At 49.0% G+C, this 21,685-nt stretch overlaps 1 protein-coding gene across 1 annotated transcript in view; it reads left to right on the top strand.

Moving 5' to 3' along the window:
* Positions 1-12,710, top strand: part of DCDC2C (doublecortin domain containing 2C) — a 49,669-nt gene extending 36,959 nt beyond the window's left edge. Inside the window, exons 8-11 of the mRNA XM_061163225.1 lie at positions 4,840-4,940; positions 6,418-6,486; positions 12,297-12,338; positions 12,642-12,710. Coding sequence (XP_061019208.1) covers positions 4,840-4,940; positions 6,418-6,486; positions 12,297-12,338; positions 12,642-12,710 — 281 coding nt within the window. The remainder of the gene's footprint in view (positions 1-4,839; positions 4,941-6,417; positions 6,487-12,296; positions 12,339-12,641) is intronic.
* The last annotated feature ends 8,975 nt before the right edge of the window (positions 12,711-21,685 follow it).

Genomic DNA, 21,685 nt, shown 5'->3' on the forward strand with positions numbered 1-21,685 from the left:
GGCCCCTGCTGTCAGCGCTGCTGTTAGTGTGGCTGTGACTGTGACTGTTGGCCTCTGCTGGCCACTGCTGTCAGCGCTGCTGCCAGTGTGGCTGTGACTGTGACTGTTGGCCTCTGCTGGCCCCTGCTGTCAGCGCTGCTGCCAGTGTGACTGTGACTGTGACTGTTGGTCTCTGCTGGCCACTGCTGTCAGCGCTGCTGCCAGTGTGACTGTGACTGTTGGTCTCTACTGGCCACTGCTGTCAGCGCTGCTGCCAGTGTGGCTGTGACTGTTGGTCTCTACTGGCCACTGCTGTCAGCGCTGCTGCCAGTGTGGCTGTGACTGTGACTGTTGGCCTCTGCTGGCCCCTGCTGTCAGCGCTGCTGCCAGTGTGGCTGTGACTGTGACTGTTGGTCTCTACTGGCCACTGCTGTCAGCGCTGCTGCCAGTGTGACTATGACTGTGACTGTTGGCCTCTGCTGGCCCCTGCTGTCAGCGCTGCTGCCAGTGTGGCTGTGACTGTGACTGTTGGTCTCTGCTGGCCACTGCTGTCAGCGCTGCTGCCAGTGTGACTGTGACTGTGACTGTTGGTCTCTGCTGGCCCCTGCTGTCAGCGCTGCTGCCAGTGTGACTGTGACTGTTGGTCTCTACTGGCCACTGCTGTCAGCGCTGCTGCCAGTGTGGCTGTGACTGTGACTGTTGGCCTCTGCTGGCCCCTGCTGTCAGCGCTGCTGTTAGTGTGGCTGTGACTGTGACTGTTGGCCTCTGCTGGCCACTGCTGTCAGCGCTGCTGCCAGTGTGGCTGTGACTGTGACTGTTGGCCTCTGCTGGCCACTGCTGTCAGCGCTGCTGCCAGTGTGGCTGTGACTGTGACTGTTGGCCTCTGCTGGCCCCTGCTGTCAGCGCTGCTGCCAGTGTGACTGTGACTGTGACTGTTGGTCTCTGCTGGCCACTGCTGTCAGCGCTGCTGCCAGTGTGACTATGACTGTGACTGTTGGTCTCTACTGGCCACTGCTGTCAGCGCTGCTGCCAGTGTGACTGTGACTGTGACTGTTGGCCTCTGCTGGCCACTGCTGTCAGCGCTGCTGTTAGTGTGGCTGTGACTGTGACTGTTGGCCTCTGCTGGCCACTGCTGTCAGCGCTGCTGCCAGTGTGACTATGACTGTGACTGTTGGCCTCTGCTGGCCCCTGCTGTCAGCGCTGCTGCCAGTGTGACTGTGACTGTGACTGTTGGTCTCTGCTGGCCACTGCTGTCAGCGCTGCTGCCAGTGTGACTGTGACTGTTGGTCTCTACTGGCCACTGCTGTCAGCGCTGCTGCCAGTGTGGCTGTGACTGTGACTGTTGGCCTCTACTGGCCACTGCTGTCAGCGCTGCTGCCAGTGTGGCTGTGACTGTGACTGTTGGTCTCTGCTGGCCACTGCTGTCAGCGCTGCTGCCAGTGTGGCTGTGACTGTGACTGTTGGCCTCTACTGGCCACTGCTGTCAGCGCTGCTGCCAGTGTGGCTGTGACTGTGACTGTTGGTCTCTACTGGCCACTGCTGTCAGCGCTGCTGCCAGTGTGGCTGTGACTGTGACTGTTGGTCTCTGCTGGCCACTGCTGTCAACGCTGCTGCCAGTGTGGCTGTGACTGTGACTGTTGGTGCTGCTGGCCACTGCTGTCAGTGCTGCTGCCAGTGTGGCTGTGACTGTGACTGTTGGTCTCTGCTGGCCACTGCTGTCAGCGCTGCTGCCAGTGTGACTGTGACTGTGACTGTTGGTGCTGCTGGCCACTGCTGTCAGCGCTGCTGCCAGTGTGACTGTGACTGTTGGTCTCTGCTGGCCACTGCTGTCAGCGCTGCTGCCAGTGTGGCTGTGACTGTGACTGTTGGCCTCTGCTGGCCCCTGCTGTCAGCGCTGCTGCCAGTGTGACTGTGACTGTGACTGTTGGTCTCTGCTGGCCCCTGCTGTCAGCGCTGCTGTTAGTGTGGCTGTGACTGTGACTGTTGGCCTCTGCTGGCCACTGCTGTCAGCGCTGCTGCCAGTGTGGCTGTGACTGTGACTGTTGGCCTCTGCTGGCCACTGCTGTCAGCGCTGCTGCCAGTGTGACTGTGACTGTGACTGTTGGCCTCTGCTGGCCCCTGCTGTCAGCGCTGCTGCCAGTGTGACTGTGACTGTGACTGTTGGTCTCTGCTGGCCACTGCTGTCAGCGCTGCTGCCAGTGTGACTGTGACTGTGACTGTTGGTCTCTGCTGGCCCCTGCTGTCAGCGCTGCTGCCAGTGTGACTGTGACTGTTGGTCTCTACTGGCCACTGCTGTCAGCGCTGCTGCCAGTGTGGCTGTGACTGTGACTGTTGGCCTCTGCTGGCCCCTGCTGTCAGCGCTGCTGTTAGTGTGGCTGTGACTGTGACTGTTGGCCTCTGCTGGCCACTGCTGTCAGCGCTGCTGCCAGTGTGACTATGACTGTGACTGTTGGCCTCTGCTGGCCCCTGCTGTCAGCGCTGCTGCCAGTGTGACTGTGACTGTGACTGTTGGTCTCTGCTGGCCACTGCTGTCAGCGCTGCTGCCAGTGTGACTGTGACTGTTGGTCTCTACTGGCCACTGCTGTCAGCGCTGCTGCCAGTGTGGCTGTGACTGTGACTGTTGGCCTCTACTGGCCACTGCTGTCAGCGCTGCTGCCAGTGTGGCTGTGACTGTGACTGTTGGTCTCTGCTGGCCACTGCTGTCAGCGCTGCTGCCAGTGTGGCTGTGACTGTGACTGTTGGCCTCTACTGGCCACTGCTGTCAGCGCTGCTGCCAGTGTGGCTGTGACTGTGACTGTTGGTCTCTACTGGCCACTGCTGTCAGCGCTGCTGCCAGTGTGGCTGTGACTGTGACTGTTGGTCTCTACTGGCCACTGCTGTCAGCGCTGCTGCCAGTGTGGCTGTGACTGTGACTGTTGGTCTCTGCTGGCCACTGCTGTCAACGCTGCTGCCAGTGTGACTGTGACTGTGACTGTTGGCCTCTGCTGGCCACTGCTGTCAGTGCTGCTGTTAGTGTGGCTGTGACTGTGACTGTTGGCCTCTGCTGGCCACTGCTGTCAGCGCTGCTGCCAGTGTGGCTATGACTGTGACTGTTGGCCTCTGCTGGCCCCTGCTGTCAGCGCTGCTGTTAGTGTGGCTGTGACTGTGACTGTTGGCCTCTGCTGGCCACTGCTGTCAGCGCTGCTGCCAGTGTGGCTGTGACTGTGACTGTTGGCCTCTGCTGGCCCCTGCTGTCAGCGCTGCTGCCAGTGTGACTGTGACTGTGACTGTTGGTCTCTGCTGGCCACTGCTGTCAGCGCTGCTGCCAGTGTGACTGTGACTGTTGGTCTCTACTGGCCACTGCTGTCAGCGCTGCTGCCAGTGTGGCTGTGACTGTTGGTCTCTACTGGCCACTGCTGTCAGCGCTGCTGCCAGTGTGGCTGTGACTGTGACTGTTGGCCTCTGCTGGCCCCTGCTGTCAGCGCTGCTGCCAGTGTGGCTGTGACTGTGACTGTTGGCCTCTGCTGGCCCCTGCTGTCAGCGCTGCTGCCAGTGTGGCTGTGACTGTGACTGTTGGTCTCTGCTGGCCACTGCTGTCAGCGCTGCTGCCAGTGTGGCTGTGACTGTGACTGTTGGTCTCTGCTGGCCCCTGCTGTCAGCGCTGCTGCCAGTGTGACTGTGACTGTTGGCCTCTGCTGGCCCCTGCTGTCAGCGCTGCTGCCAGTGTGGCTGTGACTGTGACTGTTGGTCTCTGCTGGCCACTGCTGTCAGCGCTGCTGCCAGTGTGGCTGTGACTGTGACTGTTGGTCTCTGCTGGCCCCTGCTGTCAGCGCTGCTGCCAGTGTGACTGTGACTGTTGGCCTCTACTGGCCACTGCTGTCAGCGCTGCTGCCAGTGTGGCTGTGACTGTGACTGTTGGTCTCTACTGGCCACTGCTGTCAGCGCTGCTGCCAGTGTGGCTGTGACTGTGACTGTTGGCCTCTACTGGCCACTGCTGTCAGCGCTGCTGCCAGTGTGGCTGTGACTGTGACTGTTGGTCTCTACTGGCCACTGCTGTCAGCGCTGCTGCCAGTGTGGCTGTGACTGTGACTGTTGGTCTCTACTGGCCACTGCTGTCAGCGCTGCTGCCAGTGTGGCTGTGACTGTGACTGTTGGTCTCTGCTGGCCACTGCTGTCAACGCTGCTGCCAGTGTGGCTGTGACTGTGACTGTTGGTGCTGCTGGCCACTGCTGTCAGTGCTGCTGCCAGTGTGGCTGTGACTGTGACTGTTGGTCTCTGCTGGCCACTGCTGTCAGCGCTGCTGCCAGTGTGACTGTGACTGTGACTGTTGGTGCTGCTGGCCACTGCTGTCAGCGCTGCTGCCAGTGTGACTGTGACTGTGACTGTTGGTGCTGCTGGCCACTGCTGTCAGCGCTGCTGCCAGTGTGGCTGTGACTGTGACTGTTGGCGCCACTGGCACCACCGTCATTCGTGCTGCTGTCACTGCTGTTGTTAGCACTGCTCTTAAACTCTGATCATCTCTGGCGGTTGCTTTGCACTTGTTTCTGACTGAGGGAGCCAGATACACTCTTACTGAATGCTCACTGCATCTGTCTCTGGCCTGAGGCCCGTGAGCTGTGGGACACACGGATGACCCGGACTCCCAGCGTCCGGGACCTTTGTGGACACAGTACAGGTGTGGAGGGACCCCAAGTCCAGCGCCTGAACTGAAGCAGAACCGGGGCAGTGGGGAGGGAGGTGGCGTGCAGGGCCTGCCGCCCCTGGACCAGGCTGGCTGACAACGACACAGGAGGCTCTGAGAATGCTGAGCTGTAACTCTGGTTTGGGTCAGAAAAGGTGCAGTGCACGTCAGCTTGAAAACACTGTGTTATTTTCCTCCAGATGGTGACGTGTTTAAAGCCCAGACTCCTAACCAGGAGACCCAAGGAGCCCCGGAAGTCAAGGAGGCCCCAGACGTGCGTGTGGAGCTGCCTGTGGACGGGGTGGGTGGTCCCTCCCCCTGCCTGGCCACGTCCCCGGCCCCTCCCCTGAGCTCTCCCTGGTCCCTCTAGAATGTTCTTTGCCTCCTGCGGTTAACACCCTTCAGATCCTGCGCCTCACATTTTCCTGCCCATCTTTCCCCCAAGACTCTCCTGCCACCAGGACCTTCTGACCAGTTATTTGTGACTGCATACTCCATCTTGTCATTGTTTTGGTTCCTGTCTTTTCCCCCTGGCTAAGCTGCCAGCTCCACACCAATGGGATGGTCTGCATTGCTTACTTGTGTAGCCCCTCTTCCCAGGAGAGGGCCTGGCAGGTGGGAAGCTCCTAGGAATCACTGCTGGAAAGACAGGATGAGTGGTGTCTTCAGACCACGTGGTCGGGAACCAGGGATCTGTCCCTTCCTAGCTTCCTGCTCTCAGGTTCAGCCTCCTGTCCCTGCAGTCAGGTGATGTCACCAAGCCGGTCGGCCTGGGCCCCGAGAGACATCGTGCACTCGGCGTGGAAGTGTCCCATACAGGGCCTGGTGCGCCGGGGACCCTCGCTCACCATTCCCGTCCTCCTGGCTTCACAGAGGAGGGAGGTGAAGCCCCGCGTGGCCCCGGGAGGAGAGGAGGGGACAGATGAGCTGGCCAGGGGCTGACCTCGAGGCCGGGCTCCTACACAGGAGCCAAAGCCAAGGGCTGCATGTCCAGGATCAGCTGGCAGGAGCTGTTGGGCCCTCGGGGCTCAGCGCTAGCATCAGTCCAGCCACTCGTCCACTCACTTTAAGTCGGGTGTGGCTATATGACCTGCTGTCCCCAATGACACGCGACCTGTCCAGGCAGAGGCCTCAAAGGCCAGAGTGCACTTGACCACGTGCCCTTTCTGCCTCTGAGGTCATGGGAGCACCAGGGGTTGGACTCTCCTGGCTGACTGACTTTGGGAGGCCCTCGTCTGCCCCAGAAGCCCCCGGGGGAGCCTTTGATTTTTGACCCCAGAACACACAATTTTCCCAGAGCAGAGAGAGACCCCAGGGCACCGACTGCAACAGCTCGTTGCCTTTTGCCAACAAGCTGTGACCACCAGGAAGGTACCCACACAGCGTAGTGTGCCCACAGCCTTGGAGGGAGCAGGGCCAGGCAGCCTCTTGGACCCGGAGGAGGGTGGTTCGGGGTCCCCACGGGTACGCTAGGAATTGCAGAGGGTCTGCAGTGACCAGTCTCTCCTTTTTACCTAAAAGGCATTTGCAGTGTCTCTTAACATTTTTCCCCAACAATTTTATTACAGAGGTGGGCATTCGTTGTCACAGTCAAAGGTAAAAACACAGAGCAGGTGCTATCCTGGGTGGGAAGAAACCTCTGTGGGATAAAGGGTGGCTTTTGTCTCTGCCCGTACAAGCGTCAGACAGTCACAGGGTTTCACCCGCTCTTTGTGGCTTGGAAGGACCGTGACGAGGTTGACTGACTAAATCCAGCATGTGGTGTCTTTTCTCCCCAGAGACCAGCCGAAATCGTCAAAGACACTGAAGAGACACACAGACACATGTCTGATTTTGAAAGCAACAGGGTGAGTTGACTCTCGTTCTTTTTGTACTGGCCAGCCTGAGCTGGGGGGCCGTAGGGCCCCTCTTCATCCTTGTAGCATGCTGGGTGGGTCTCCCGTTGGATGGGACAAGGGTCTGAGAGCCAGTTCACCCAGGGTAGAATTGTTGGACCAGAGTGTGTGTCTTCCAGGCAGGCTGTACTCACCTCGGGCTCTCGTGTGTCAGAAATTGCAGGCGTAGTGTTCATGGTTCTGCACTAATCCTAATTGCCCTTTGCTGTATTTCCAGTCACAGACTGAAAAGCTTTTCCCCCAACAACTCTCAAGAGGCATCTTTAGAAGGGAGGAAGGGAAGGGGCGCCATGGCAGGGGGTGTGGGGAGGCTCCGTTGTTCCGAGTACCTTGGGCGTCGGTTTTGTGGGGTGTCCGTGTGGTGTGACGACATCTTGGCTGAGGCTGCATGTGGCACAGGCTCTGCAGTGGCCGCGTGAGCTTGCTCAGAACACACCGTGTGGATTGGGTTTTCTCTGTTTCCCGTCCATATGCTTTGGATGTGCCGTCAACGCACGCAGCGTGTTTCTTCCTGTAGTAAGTGGTGAGATTATGTGACTGATCTGTATGAAATCTGTGCACTGGGAAAACAGAACTGATGCCCTTCTGTTTTGACTTGTTTAATCGAGAGATATTTGACAACTAAAAACTGTCTATTTTTAAGGTGCACAACTTGATATATGTATCGATTATGAAATGATCATCATAATCCAGCTGATTAACAGAGATGTGTGTGTGGTGAGAACATTCAAGACAAAATTCACTTTAAATGTACAGTTCATGGAGCTGACAAACAGATTTTGGGAATTTGTTTTAAAAATTCTATCCCTAGATTTTTTTTTCAAGGTGGCTTCTTGTTCTTAAATTCTTGGTCCCAGGCAGGAGATTGTGTAACACATGTGGGGTATCGAGTCCAAGTGTGTTCTGATGACAGAATATGAACCAATCCACAGTGTGATGGCCCTGCAGGCGGCCGTCTCCTGCTCTGAAACTTGCCCCGCAGTGTCCAGGCTCCACGCGTGGGAAGGGGGAGCAGTGACTCCAAGGTGGGGGACTGCGGGGTGCTGGAGCTGGAGTCAGCCCCTGGTTCCTGCCCATCATGGAAAGGGGAAGGATGTGGGTCCTCAGGAAGCTGGTTCAGGTTTTTCAACCTGAGAAAGTTTATGATCTGAAACAGACGGCTAGAGGGAATAATCTTTCAATTGATTCTTTTTCCTTCCTTACAGTCTTAACTATTTCTGACCAGGAGGCAGCATTCAGGGAAAGACACACTGTGTCCAGACGCTTAGGGAAGCCTTTCAAATGCAGGTCGGGGGTGTTTACAAGGATGCTCACGGTGGGTGATGAGTGTAAGGCTGCGTCTGGGATGGGAGGGCGTCAGTCCCAGGGCACTGGGTGACCAGGGGCCAAGGGTCCGCTGCTTGTATTGGGGCCCTAGAGGAAAGGGCACTGTTAGGATCCAGTCATGGAGTAATGGAATGTCATGGTTTAACGGGAACATGGCATTAGGGTTTCGTCTGCACTGAGTTTATACCATCACCTGGAGGTCTGCACACTGTCAGAATTCATCTCTCCCTTACTGACTTGTTCTGTAGATACATCTCCTCGGGCCTCTGGGGGTGTCTTGTGTATTAGCAGCTGACTTCAGTCAGGAGACAATTTCTTAGCATGTGTCAAAGTGACTTTCTCAATGCCAGCAGTATCACTGGAGTGATGGCAAACACAAGCACCTCGTTTGTACGTATCTGGGCTAAGGACCTGAGCTTTGGGGCAGGAAGGTGATAAGGAGTTTCCAAGCCTCCTTCTCTTGCCCAAACAGGATGACTTAAGTCGGGCAGAAGGGCTGGATGGGGCCGACGCATCTCCACGGAGCTCTGCCCGGAGGGCGGGCACAGTGCTGGGACTCGCATCCCAGCTCACCCACACGTCACTCTTCCAGGTGGTGTCAGCCCCTTTATAGACTCAAAACCAGCGAGATGGAGAGATGTGAGCGAGTCTACCACACTGGCAGTCAGGAAGCAGGATGCTGGGCTCTGAACCCAGTTTCAAATGCTCTACAGTCGGTCTCTTCTCCTCCCCAGGGAGTGGGCTGGCTGCGTCCCGCTCCTTGGAGGGGACACTCCCCACACCGGGCTTCCAGGACGGGTGCTCTGTAGGGCTGGGTGCTGGCTTACTCAAGTGCGAGGCTGCCGGATGTTTCAGTCCTGACAAGTGCACACGACTCATCTTGGCTCCAGCACAAGACGATCAAAAACCCCACTGGTGTGAAAGGCCTCTGAGGTTGCAGGTTGCCAGCCCTGCACATTCTTATGGGATCACAGAGAGAGCAAGCATTGTATAAGCATTGCAGTAGCTAGTAACGCTAATGAAAAGAAATAATACTCCACTCTTCTTGGCCAAGAGGCTGTGTGATCTATCTGCTCTCGGTGGACTGGGGTTTCTCTTGGCATTGCATTTGTCTGTTCATTTGAAAAATCGATCTTGTGATGTTTATTCGACCTTGGATATATAGGTTTCTTAGGCATGTGGTTTCTGGCTTGATCACCCTCCCCAAACTGATTGTGAAATCCTGAGGGGCTGATATGCGTCCTTCACGGTGTCTAGGACAGTGTCTTATACACAGTAGGAGCTTCATAAATTCTATGGAATTGCTTTGCGTTGTCTGTGACTCAGTTGCTTAAACCAAAGTGTGTGATCCTGGGATAAAATGGTAATGACCGTGCCAAGCTGTAGGATAGCATATTGTTATGAACAAAACACAAGAAAAGCTATGGCCAACCTAGACAGCATATTAAAAAGCAGAGATATTACTTTACCAACAAAGGTCTGTCTAGTCAAAGCTATGGTTTTTCCAATAGTCATGAATGGATGTGAGAGTTGGACTATAAACAAAGTTGAGCACCGAAGAATTGATGCTTTTGAACTGTGGTGTTGGAGAAGACTCTTGAGAGTCCCTTGCACTGCAATGAGATCCAGCCAATCCATCCTAAAGGAAATCAGTCCTGAATATTCATTGGAAGGACTGATGCTGAAGCTGAAACGCCAATACTTTGGCCACCTGATGTGAAGAGCTGACTCATTGGAAAAGACCCTGATTCTGGGAAAGATTGAGGGCAGGAGGAGAAGGGGATGACAGAGGATGAGATGGTTGGATAGCATCACGAACGTGATGGACATGAATTTGAGTAAACTCCAGGAGTTGGTGATGGACAGGGAGGCCTGGTGTGCTGCAGTCCATGGGGTCGCAAAGAATCAGACACAACTGAGCAACTGAACTGAACTGATGAACAATGTTTAGAAATACGTATTTCTGATATTGGATCACAAGTGTTTCTGTTTCATTTAGTTGAAATTTTTTAGGATAAAGCATGTTAATATATAGCATAAGATTTGCTGTTTTGACTTTATTTTAGTGTACTTAGTTCATCACACTCATTAAGTTCAGGGATGTGAAATACGTTTGCAGTGTTGCACAGCTACATCCTCAGGACGCTTTAAATGTGTTAGTTACAGTCAGGACAACTTTGCCCACATCTGACACTGTAATAATATTTTCCTTCTTAAAAAGTTGGGATCTTATCAATGTTAATTAGCTAATTTGGAAAACTCTTCTGTGAATTTATAAAGATGATGTGTGTACTTTCCCTCTTTATTTATTTCAAACTGCGTTCCTGACACATGTTTTTAATTAAATTGGGTCTCTGAGAACTGTCAGAATCGAGATGGGCTGCAATCTCTCCAGCCCTGCTCGTGGCTGATTTGTTTGGATCCATCCATTGTAAGGTACTTCGCGTGGAAGCAGGACTTCATGAGTGCTGCCTGCTAAGTTTGTAAAACATTGTCTAAGAGTTTATCAAAGATTCAGTCACTTTCCAAAGGAATGTGAAGATGAAGTCACAGACCATGTATTTGGGGCTCTCCGGCCTGGCAGGAATTCTGCACCCTGGGAAGAGTTCAGAGTGATCTGCAGGCAGGTTTGCATGGGTTGTCCAGCCTCTGGGACTCTAAGCCTTTATATCTAACTCTGAGATATGGGTTATCAACCTTTTAATTGATTTTTTTTAAAGTTTTTCCTGCCTGCAAAAAGGTTATCTGTTTAAAAATGTCCTGGGTTATTTTGTGTATCCATGAAGTGGGGAGGGAGAGAGGTTGACATTGATATTTTGGGTGCTGTCCATGGAGGTTATTATGGCACTTTCTACTGCCTTTTGGCCACTTGATTCGAAGAGCCAGCTCATTGGAAAAGACCCTGATGCTGGGAGAGATTGAAGGCAAGAGGAGAAGGGGATGACAGAGGATGAGATGGTTGGATGGTACCACCTACTCGATGGACATAACAGGGAGGCCTGGCGTGCTACAGTCCATGGGTCACAAAGAGCTGGACAAGTTGTATCTGAACAACAACCTCATCAGTGCCATTTCAAGTTTCTCCCGCCCTCCAAGGCTCCTTACTAAACCCAACATCCTCACTAAGCTTTCTGGATCCTTCGGCAGGAGGCGGTAGCTCTCCCCCTGTGACCCACTGTGGTATTTTCTTTGTTTCTTACACCATCTGAATCACACGGTGGCTCTTCTTAGAGTTATTTGAGTGCTTCTCCTGTGTCCTCTGACAGAGTAAGTTTTGTGAAGAGAGACTTTATTTTACTATATTCTTAACAACTCTCACATCGCTCAGCATGCAGGAGTAACTGGTCTTGAATCTGATCAAGAACCTGAGCACAGTAGATGACTACTGTATGGTTGGCCTCGAGGCAGGGCTGTGATAAAGCTGGGGCCAAGAAGTGATTCCCAACAGAGAGAACTAAAAATGAAGCCAGATATTCAGTCAGTCTCCAGAGACTACGTCTTAAGAAGTCACCGAAGCCTTGACCTTTCTCTATGTGAAAATTAAATCCTCTTTGGAAAATACCATAAAGCCAAAAGTCAGCCAAAATATGGAAGAAACTATTTGCAAGGCAAATGTTCTTAATTTACAAAGAGTTCATTAAGTCATTAATATAATCCCATAAAAGAAAGGCAAATGAGACAGGTAGGAAATTCACAGAGAAGAATACAAATCAGTGAAAGATGTAAGAAAATATATCCACTTTATTCTATTTAAAGAAATACAAACAAGAAATGGTGAGTTTGTTTTAAAAATCAGGTTGATGGTGTCCAGGGCTGGGATGATGCAGGGTGATGAAATGCTTCTTAACAGGGTCAAAGGTAAATGGTACAGCCTTTTGGTAAGGGAATTTTGCTCTTCCTATGAAAATTAAACCTGCACATGTTTTTAAACCGTCATTTCCATAGCTAGGAATATCCCACAGATATACTCATAAATAACAAGAAATAGAAACAAGTGAGATATTCATCCTGTGGGGTTGGTTGATTAATTTATGCTTCATCCATACAATGGAAAACACTGCAGCTATAAAACAATAAGACAGACACATGTGTACTGAGGTTGGGGGCTCCGGAATGTCATGTTAAGTGAAAAAAATCAAGGTGCAACTGAGCATATAATATTCTGTACTTTGTATAAAAATATGTAACAAGGTGCACACAAAAATGAAGAGTTTAGAGTGGGGAAGGGGTAGTGCTTGACCAAATGGAAGGGAAAGAGGATCCCAGCAGTGGTAGCCAGGATAGTCAAGGCTTAGACCCAACTGCTGCGTGATATTTATAACAAGAAAGAATTTGACCCAACCAGGAAGGTGAGAGGAGTTTGGGAGATTAAGGATGTATTTGACAATATCCTTCTTGCAGATAGTTGATTGCTGTATTTATTTTTTTAACAATAGGAAAAAGAAGATGAAAAGCTTTATGAAGATAATGAAAGGAAGGTTTGTATCAACAGATTCTGTAGTTTTGTGTTTCCTATTCTGAAGACAGACCTAACAAGATAATCAAAGGATTCCCAAACCTTGTCAGGTGCTTGTTAGAAATATAACACCTGCGTCTCCATCATCCACCATAGCTCTGTTCCCTAGAGGCAGAAAACCAACTCAGAGGAAAGGAAATGTGAAGACAGTTCAAGCAGGTGGATGGATCTGCTGTAAAAGCAGATAACAAACAGGGGCGGGAAGACTCTCTTAGGGTCATGTATCAGGAGACGCCTCCCCCCACCCCGAGTTATCTGCCTTCAGGCACCCAGAGACACCCTCCTGGGTTGTCCAGAGAGCCAGGAATGCTCCGCGCTGTCAGGCTCAGGATGAACGTGTCCACAGGGTGGGGGCCTCAGGGGAGGATGTGCTCCCAAACCACGAGGCTCACAGCCCCTGGGAAGGCAGGGCTTTGGCCGAGCAGCTGGCCCCACGTGGCGGGTGATGGCGCGTCCGCCTCCATGGCGTTCCTCTCCAGTAGCTGTGTCCTAGGTGGAGTCAAGGTCTCCTCGTTTGTTAAATGATTACGTGATCATAATGATTTTTGTCTGAGTACAGAAGAATTTATTTACTAATTCCTGAGTTCACTTATTCTCATCACTCCATAAAAAAATACCTGAGCCATAAATAGTAATACTTTGGGCCATATATACTAATATTTGGGAAGGTACCTATCAAAACCAGCACCTGGAAGCCACCCGAAGTTTGACATCACATCAGCTTATCCATCACTCACCCTGTGTGACCTTGGGAAGACCCCTTGACATTTCAGAGCTTGTTTCCTCTGCTGCAGGTCTGTTGTTCAGTAGTTTATCACCAAATTAACCTCTGGGATTAGTGAATATGTGGATAAAATATGCTCGATGCTATGCTTTTTATGTATATGAGTAGAAATAGCAAATTATAGGAGAATCCTGACAGCTTCAGGGGAGAGGGCGCACATGAGATACAGTTCCATGTGTGAACATGTTTCTACGAGCAGCCGAGTTAGAGAGGGCCAGACTCCAGTTTTTGTGCTTTTGTTAATTTGCAAGTGTCCTTTGTTAAGTAATTTTACCTCTCTGAATCCCATTCATTCAATCAACGACTATTGTACATTTACAGGTTTACTTTCCTCGAAAGAATCAATTGTGACAGTGGATTTGAAAGTTCTTGAAAAGTATATTTATGTTTAAAACGATGTTTATGCGATTTGTATTGAAGCTAAATAACGAAAGCACGTGTTTTCCAGTTGGAAAGTGGGCACTGGGTTCTCCCTCTTAGCTCTCTCGTTAGAAGCAGTGTGCTGGGTTTTGTCCAGCATTCTGCCCTTTGCAGGGTCCTTAGGAAAGGCCCCTCAGTGACCAGCCTGTGCTGAGAAGGTCACAGTGTGTGTCTGCTCTGATGTCCCTGAAAACTGAGGTCCCATTCACTTGGCTTTCAGCGTCCAGTGACTCTCGGGGAGATTTACCACTCATGTGACGCAGGTGTTAGTTGCTCTCTTAACCGGAATGTTTAACCAGACACAGTGGATGACAAGTGCAGACCTTGGACACATAAACTGTGTCGTGAACACAGTTTCACTCCCTGAGTCCCAGCTTCTTTGTAAAGCTGGGATTTCTAACCTGTGAGGTCATGTGGAGATTAGAATGATTCCTAAAAAGCCTTTACACAGTGGGTTAAGAGTAATTATTGCAGTTATTGCTCTTATTCTCCAGTCTCATCGTGATTTCTAGTAGTGGTTTCAAGTCCTTGGAAGTGGGAATTTGACTTTATTTTATATTTTCATTTTTGTTAGCATCAGGCACATAAAATGCCTTACTCATAGTTGGCATTAATTGTATTTTTAAATTAAATCTCCTTCTATGCTATCTCATGTTTTAAAATTAAGAAGATTTTACCAAACTATAAAAAGTTCAGTGTTCTTGAAGAATTCTTAGCAGATACAAATAAGAAAAAAGTGAAAACATTGAATTCCTGTTTAGAATCTGTTTTCACTTTTGTGTATATTCTTAAGACTATTTTCCATTTATTTTTTTATGTAGCATATTAAAGGAACCATGACTCTGCTGATAATAGAAAAGTATTATTTTAACAAGTACTATGAATCAGTATTGAGGATATTATCAGAATTTACCTTTTTTCCAATATACGTCAGAATGGTGATTTTATTTATTTGGAATAAATGCAAACATTTTGAGCAAAGCTGCCATTCACATAAAAAGAATCCCTGCCCCCACAAAAAAGACAGAATCAGGTGCTTGTGTGGAATTCTTCCAGAACAACGTTGGGTTCACTTCTTGGGTATCGTCTTGGGTGTCATTCGTTTTGATCAGTTAATTTCACGCCAGCAGTTTTACTTCTCTTTTACTGGAATAAATATTCTACTGATTTCTCCTTGGGTATATTTTTGTGATTATAAAGAAATATTGAGAGTCTTAGGGAGGTACAGTTGACCCTTGAACTGCAGGTGTCTATTTGTACGCAGGGCTGTTGAGTAGTAAATGTCACCCCGCTGCACGGGCCCACGCTTGTGTGCAGCTGTGGGTGTGGGCCCTCGGACGGGGAGGGACCCCCTCTGCGGAGGACCAACTACTAGTTATGCTCGGACTTTTATCTGCATCAGGACTGGCCCCCCGAGCTCCCCTCCAATGGATAGAATAGTTTATTCAGTAATACATTAAAAAATGGAAACTAAAGTTTAAAACCTTAAGTAGATGTGGAATTACTCTGGTCCGTCCTGTATCGGCTGATAATAACTGAAACCAAACACCAACGAAGGACATGCGGACACCCTGGTGTGCCGGTCGGTGGTCTGGTTTTATTTCTGCTTCGTAGGACGTGATCAGAACACATGACCACTCTTGACTGACAGGCATCCAGACTGGCTGCCAAGGTGACAGGTTCTAGGTACAAAGCATGAAAGAAGATAAAATGATACTTGTGGAAAGTTTTCCAAAGGCTTCAAAAGTCAAGTATACTTTGATAATAAGTGTGTTATCCATCATAAAATACTTCCTAGACAAGATCTTTGACACATGTATTCACTGATTTATGAGATGTTTTATCACCTCATAGAGGTGCATTTTGTACGTTTTGTGACAATGTTATGTATGTGGGCTTCCCCGGTGACTCAGCTGGTAGAGAATGCGCCTGCAATGCAGGAGACCCCCTCTTCGATCCCTGGGTTGGGAAGATCCCCTGGAAAAGGGAATGGCTACCCACTCCAGTATTCCAGCCTGGAGAATTCCATGCAGTATATAGTCCATGGAGTTGCAAAGAGTCGGACACGACTGAGTGACTTTCACTTTCACTATGTCTGATTAGATCAAGTTGAAGTCCCTTCAAATGCATGTTAAAGGTAAGACTGGACCAGACCTCAAAACCTCTGGAGCATTAAGTGCTGTCAATGTGATGGAAAAATAGCAGATTTTGTCTGACTTTAAAGCATTTGTAATTTAGCCCATTGGAAAAGCAAGAGAGAAACAGTCCCCAGTAACACATAAATAGAGCTCATGTCTATTTAAATTTATTCCTTGGGACATAATGTAAACTTAAAAATAATGTACACTGGGGTATTGCTTGTTCTGTTCGAATCTTGATATTTATAAATTGAAAGATTTAGAACACAAGCCTAAATTGGGAATCTGCTGTCTAGTGTCTGATTTGACAAGGGAGCGCTGAGGGTCATTTTGTCTGTAGGTTATTGCCCTAGGCTGGAATTAATGTAAACTCTTCAAGGGCAAGGCTTGTATTCTGCACATGCAATGGACTTCAGAGTTTAATCTTGTCCAAGAATGTTCTGTTGATAGTGTTGAAAGAGAAGCAGTGCCAGGTGAGAAAAAGGGGCATCTTCAGATGGCCTGGCCGTGCCGTTAGTGAGCCTGAGGTGTCAGCCTCGTGGAGGACACTGGTGGCGGCTTCCCTCCCTGCGTCCTCTCTTCCTTTCAGTGGAGGGCAGATCCCCATCCTTCCCCTGAAGAAGTGTAGCTTCTAAGTTTCCCCTTCTGGCCTGATCTTCCACTCTTTCCCTAAAGCTGTGTCTCTAATCAATTCATGAGTTACCTCTTCCAAGAAACTCATCAATCACCCTTTCTGGTCATTCCTTAACACCCTTTCTTTTGGCAGTTACGCATGCTATTTTAATCTTGTCATTTTCCCCCTGGTTACCCCCAAGTTACTCTGGGTGTGTTTTCGAGTTTTCCAGCAGCTCTCACGCGTGCCGGCTTCTATTTTTCCTTTGAGGCGGCAGTTCCTTCTGTCGGGCCATAACTTCTGCTCAGTCTTCTCTGCCAAGGAGCATGTGTTCAAAACATTCTTAACTGAGCTCTCCTGGGCCTCCTGGAACTAAAATCTGAGATGAGAAAGATCGGGTCCTCTCATAGCTTTTAGTCTTCAGTGTTTTCTTGTGGTTGAAAAATAGAAAATTTCAAACCATTATGACTCTGGGTAGAGTCGTAACAACAAGAAAATTGGAATAAAACACTGTGGGTAATTTTGGTGCAATGGAGAACAGAAATTATCTATCATTGATGAATGATGCGTGCTTATTTTTTTAAAAAGAGTCATGTCCTGTTTGCATTTTGGTTTTCTTGTTATTATGACTCCACAATAAATAATGTTGTGGATCAAAACCTCCTAGAATGAGGGGTTTTGAAAGAAATGTTGTGTGTAGCTCTGCTTCACTTGGGCTTTGTGGGTTGGGAAGTGCTGCACCTCATCGCAGATGAGATCAGATCAGAAAAGTGACTTGATATATTTCTAACTGTAAAATGATTGATAAGACAGCAAAACCTTAAAAAAAATCAAGTAGCAGTTTCTCTCAATTGACATAAATCACATATAAGTGATTGAATACACTTAATAAGTGCTGGGCTCAGAACGTGGGTCATTTCCCATTGCCTGCAGCTACTGATGAAAACACCGTTGAAGCATCTTGCTGAAATAAAATGCACACCAAATCCACAACAGTAACTTAACCTTGTCGTCTGCTTTATCAGGCAGTTGGCAGAGGATTTCCTCTAATTACCTTTGCCAGAAATGCCAGTAAAGCTGGGGAGTGTTTGATCTCTCATTGTCTCTGACTCAGGATCTTTGTGACCAGTGAAAGTGACATCGATTCTTTGGTTGATTTTTTAAATTTGTTGCCTGCCCAGTATCTGCACCATTTTTTCCCTAGTGTTGTTTTGATACCACTTTGTCACTACAGCTGAGTGTTTTACTCCTTCCCTAAGAGGCAAGGTCAATAGTGAGCAGAAGGGTAGTTTCAAAGACTAAATGTAAGTCATCGATGCTAAGTGGGCTTTGGTGAACTGAAAGTTTTAGAGAATTATACAGCTTCAGAAAAATAAAGCTTGGATTCCTCCATGCATAGGAGATTCCTTTGGATTCAAGCAGAAAGAGAAATGTTCACTGTTGAATAAAAAGGCTTTCTCTTCATCACAGCTGCAGGCATATATTCTGTGAAATGCTCTGCATTAATGAAGCGGAGGTATTGAATTGATGTTTGATAACAGAACAGACACAGATGAACCGATCTGTCTTTTCATATGGTGGGCTCCATCCAAACACTTTTGTTGAATTTATGGCAATGTTAGAAATGATGGTTAGGGACCTGACTTACTTTTAATTATGAGAATTATTAGTATGTGGTCCATCTACAATGTTTCTGTAAGGGACCAAACAACCTAGGGTTTAGACCTGTGTAATGTAAACAGAGCCATACATATAATTTTTGGAAGCAAAACATTTAAACATTTAAAACATTAAAAAAATCATTTAAAATTTTCATTTCTGGGAAAGCTTTATTGGCCGCCTGTACCAACCACATTCTGGAAAGATGCTTTTAGGTGAATTCAGAACTTAGCTGCCAGAAATTAATAGTCATATTTTGGAAGAAAGTATATCTTTTCCATGAGTAGTTTTAGTGGGAAGAAAATCAGAAACATGAAGAGGGGAAGGGCTGGAAAGTCCACAGGAATGTTGAATTGACAAATGAGATTCTTTGGGGTCCTTTGTCTTGATTCCACGTATTTCTGTGGTCCTGGCAGCTTTTCCCCGAGAGAGAGCTGAGATGAGAAATAGCTGGGTCCATGGGATTCAAAGCTGAGGTTTACTGTTGAGCTCACACAGAGTTGCTGTCCACGAGACCGTGTGATGGTGGCTCAGGTCAAGGCCTGTTTCTTATTTACTCATCTTCAGGGTTTATCTGTACTGATATTTGAAGGAGAGGAGTCCATGGCAGGGCAAAAATCAGTTCTGTGAGTAAAAGTCACATTTCTGCTTGTGAATAGAATGAGTAAGAAGAGACAGGCTATTTGGAAGCTATAAAATATCAGAAAACAGGTTCCCACCTTACACGCAATACCGCACCTCGCGGATCGCTGAGCACTGCAGGCTTAGAACATGAGTGTCAGCAGTCTCCGTGGGTTTGCTGCACTGAGGTGCCCCCCCACCTCGAGCACCCTTCCCTCCCATCCTCAGTGTCGGAACCCGTGTGACATGCAGTGTTCTCTGTCAGCACCGTCCAAACACGCATCACCAAGTCTACGCACTCGTACCTGGGAGATAACCCGTGTTAGACCAGCCACTGACTCCCTGTTCTAGCCATCTGTCCATGGAATATACTGGGTCTAAAGACCCTGATGCTGGGAAGGATGGAAGGCAGGAGGAGAAGGGGACGACAGAGGATGAGATGGTTGGATGGCATCACGACTCAATGGACATGAGTTTGAGTAAACTCCGGCAGTTGGTGTTGGACACGGAGGCCTGGCATGCTGCAGTCCACGGGGTCACAAAGAGTCAGACACGACTGAGCGACTGAACTGAACTGTTGGGACCTTCAAATGCTGGTTGAGAAGCTCCCCCCTCCACAGTGATTGTTCTCCAGTCTTTCCTTCTACTGAGGAGGAAATGGAACCATCTCTTTGCTTCTTTCAGTACCATAATGTTTGGTAATTCCCTCTCGCAGTAGAAGTGTCTCACAGCAATCTCGAATCCCCAGTGAGGAAGCACCACGCGTTCAGTGTCCGTTCAGGTGTGAGAGGCTCCGCAGCGCTCGGGCACAGGAGGACGCTCCAAGATGCGGACTTGTCACCCGGTTCATGAATCGCTGCTCTGTTGAGCCTGGCCCAGAGACTGCAGGCTTGGGGAGGGGGAGCTAGGGGAGGGGAAGGGGGTTAGGATTGTCTCGTTTTTAAATGTACTTATTTATTCACCTGTGTTAGGTCTGTGGGGCTTCTCAGGTAGCACTAGTGAAAAAGAACCTGCCTGCCAATGCAGAAGATGTAAGAGATGTAGGTTCAATGCCTGGCTCAGGAAAACTCCCTAGAGAAGGAAACCGCAACCCACTTCAGTGTTGTTGACTGGAGAACCCCATGGACAGAGGAGCCTAGTGGGCCACAGTCCCTGGCGTTGTAGACTCGACACGACTGAAGTGACTTATCATGCATGCACATCGGGTCTCATTTGTGGCACTGGGGTCTTTACTGCCTCAGGCAGGATCTTTGTCGTGGTGCCTGGGTTCTCTAGTTGTGGCGTCTGGGCTCTGGAGCACGAGAGCTTAGTAGTCGTCGTGTGCGGACTGCGGCATGTGGGACCTTAGTTCCTTGACCAGGGATTGAACCCACATTCCCTGAACTGGACGGCAGATTCTTAACCACCAGACAACCAGGGAAGTACTTAGGACTGTATTTTTAATGTAAAGTTTCTCTTCTTGCTTGCTATATATAAGAACGTAATTAAAAATAAAGAATCAGATTTAAAAAGTAACAAAAAGCTATCTTAATCAGTGAAGCTGGTGGCTTCTTTTTCCTAATTCTAGTTCGGAAATTCTCCTTGCAAATGGTGAGCTTGAAAACTGTGACTGAGTTTATTTTCAGTGTTGGAGGTTTGATGTGTAGAGTGATAATGGACTCAGGGCACCACTATTTGAGTTAACGCACAAGCATCTATTGTTTATAATATGCTGAGTGAATTAAATAGTACTGTATCAGATTTTGATTTGATTTGATACTTTAGGGTGGTGGTTCTCAAACTTATTCTCAGGACCCCTTTATATACTTCAATAATTGTGGCCTGCAAAGACCTGTGTTTTTGCAGACCAGGGTTACATCTGTCAGTAGTTACTATGTTGTAGTCCCATGAGCAGGGGGTGAGGGTTCTCTCTTCTCTGGAGCCTTACCAAAATTAGTTGTTTATTGTCTTTTTGTTGTTAGCCACGCTGACAGCTGTGAGGTGATATTTCACCATGATTTTGATTTTCATTTCCCTGGTGATTAGCGATGCTGAGCATCTTTTCATGGGTCTGTTGGTGGTTGCTCCCTTTTTGACCATTGGTGTTCTTTCAGCTTTGCTCTGGTGTCCCTTTGACGAGTTTTGTTGTTTTACGAGCTCTGTTTCTATTGCTACAGATGTGTCCTTGCTCCTGTTGCTCATTCCAAGCTGTCTGCCTTGGAATCCCCTTTATCTGAGGAGCCTGGTTGTAAGCCCTCACACTCGGCAGCACTCTGAAACTCCTGGCTGAAATCCGCTTGCCCTCTGTGGCGGTCCCTTCCTCCTGTGCTCTGCTCTAGGGAAGCCAGCGCTCTGTCCTTTCTCTCCTAGGGGAGTCTGTCTGTCCTGAGTGTCCAGCCTGGTTGTTGCCCTGTGATCCCGCCTCTCCCAGGAGTTCACGGTTGTAATTCTGTGGATAATCTGACTTTTCTTGTTTTTAGGATGGGAGCCATTCTCTTTGCAGCTCCTTACATTCCAAGGTGAAGCTAGGCCATTCTGATGTGGGGGCTGTTTGAGAGGACAGGATGGTCATGGAAAACAGTTACACTTGGGAATCAGTGTGAACTGGGTCCATAGATCCTGGTCTCCAGTATGGAGTCCAACAGAGAAGGGCTGGACCCTGAAGCTGGACTAAGGGAACTTATCTGGTCCCGGGTGACCTGTGGGCTTCCTTGATCTTGGTCTGGGCTCCCAGGCCAGGCCAGAGTAAGGCCGGCCCATGGTGGACCATGGAGAGGTGGGTGGCCTTCCAGCACGGGCTGTGTGGTTTGGCACGTCACTCTCTTGTGTGTGTGACAACCTTTGGCAGGCTGACCTTTGTTGCAAACATCAGTTCTCAGCGTCCAGTTGTAGCTGGATGTTCCAGTCCCAAGGGCTCTTGCTTATGTTCAGAGAGCAAAGTATCAGCTGCTAACACTGACGGTTTCTATTTCAGGAAGACAATTCACGAATGTCTTTTAAGAAAAAGTTTCCCTTAAGACACAACACAAAGAAAAAAGGTATGTCATGTAGATGTTGAAGAAATAGAAATGTATATATCCTGTAATAATTCAGCC

The sequence above is a fragment of the Dama dama genome, chromosome 16 (assembly GCF_033118175.1).
Source record: "Dama dama isolate Ldn47 chromosome 16, ASM3311817v1, whole genome shotgun sequence".
Lineage (NCBI taxonomy): Eukaryota > Metazoa > Chordata > Mammalia > Artiodactyla > Cervidae > Dama > Dama dama.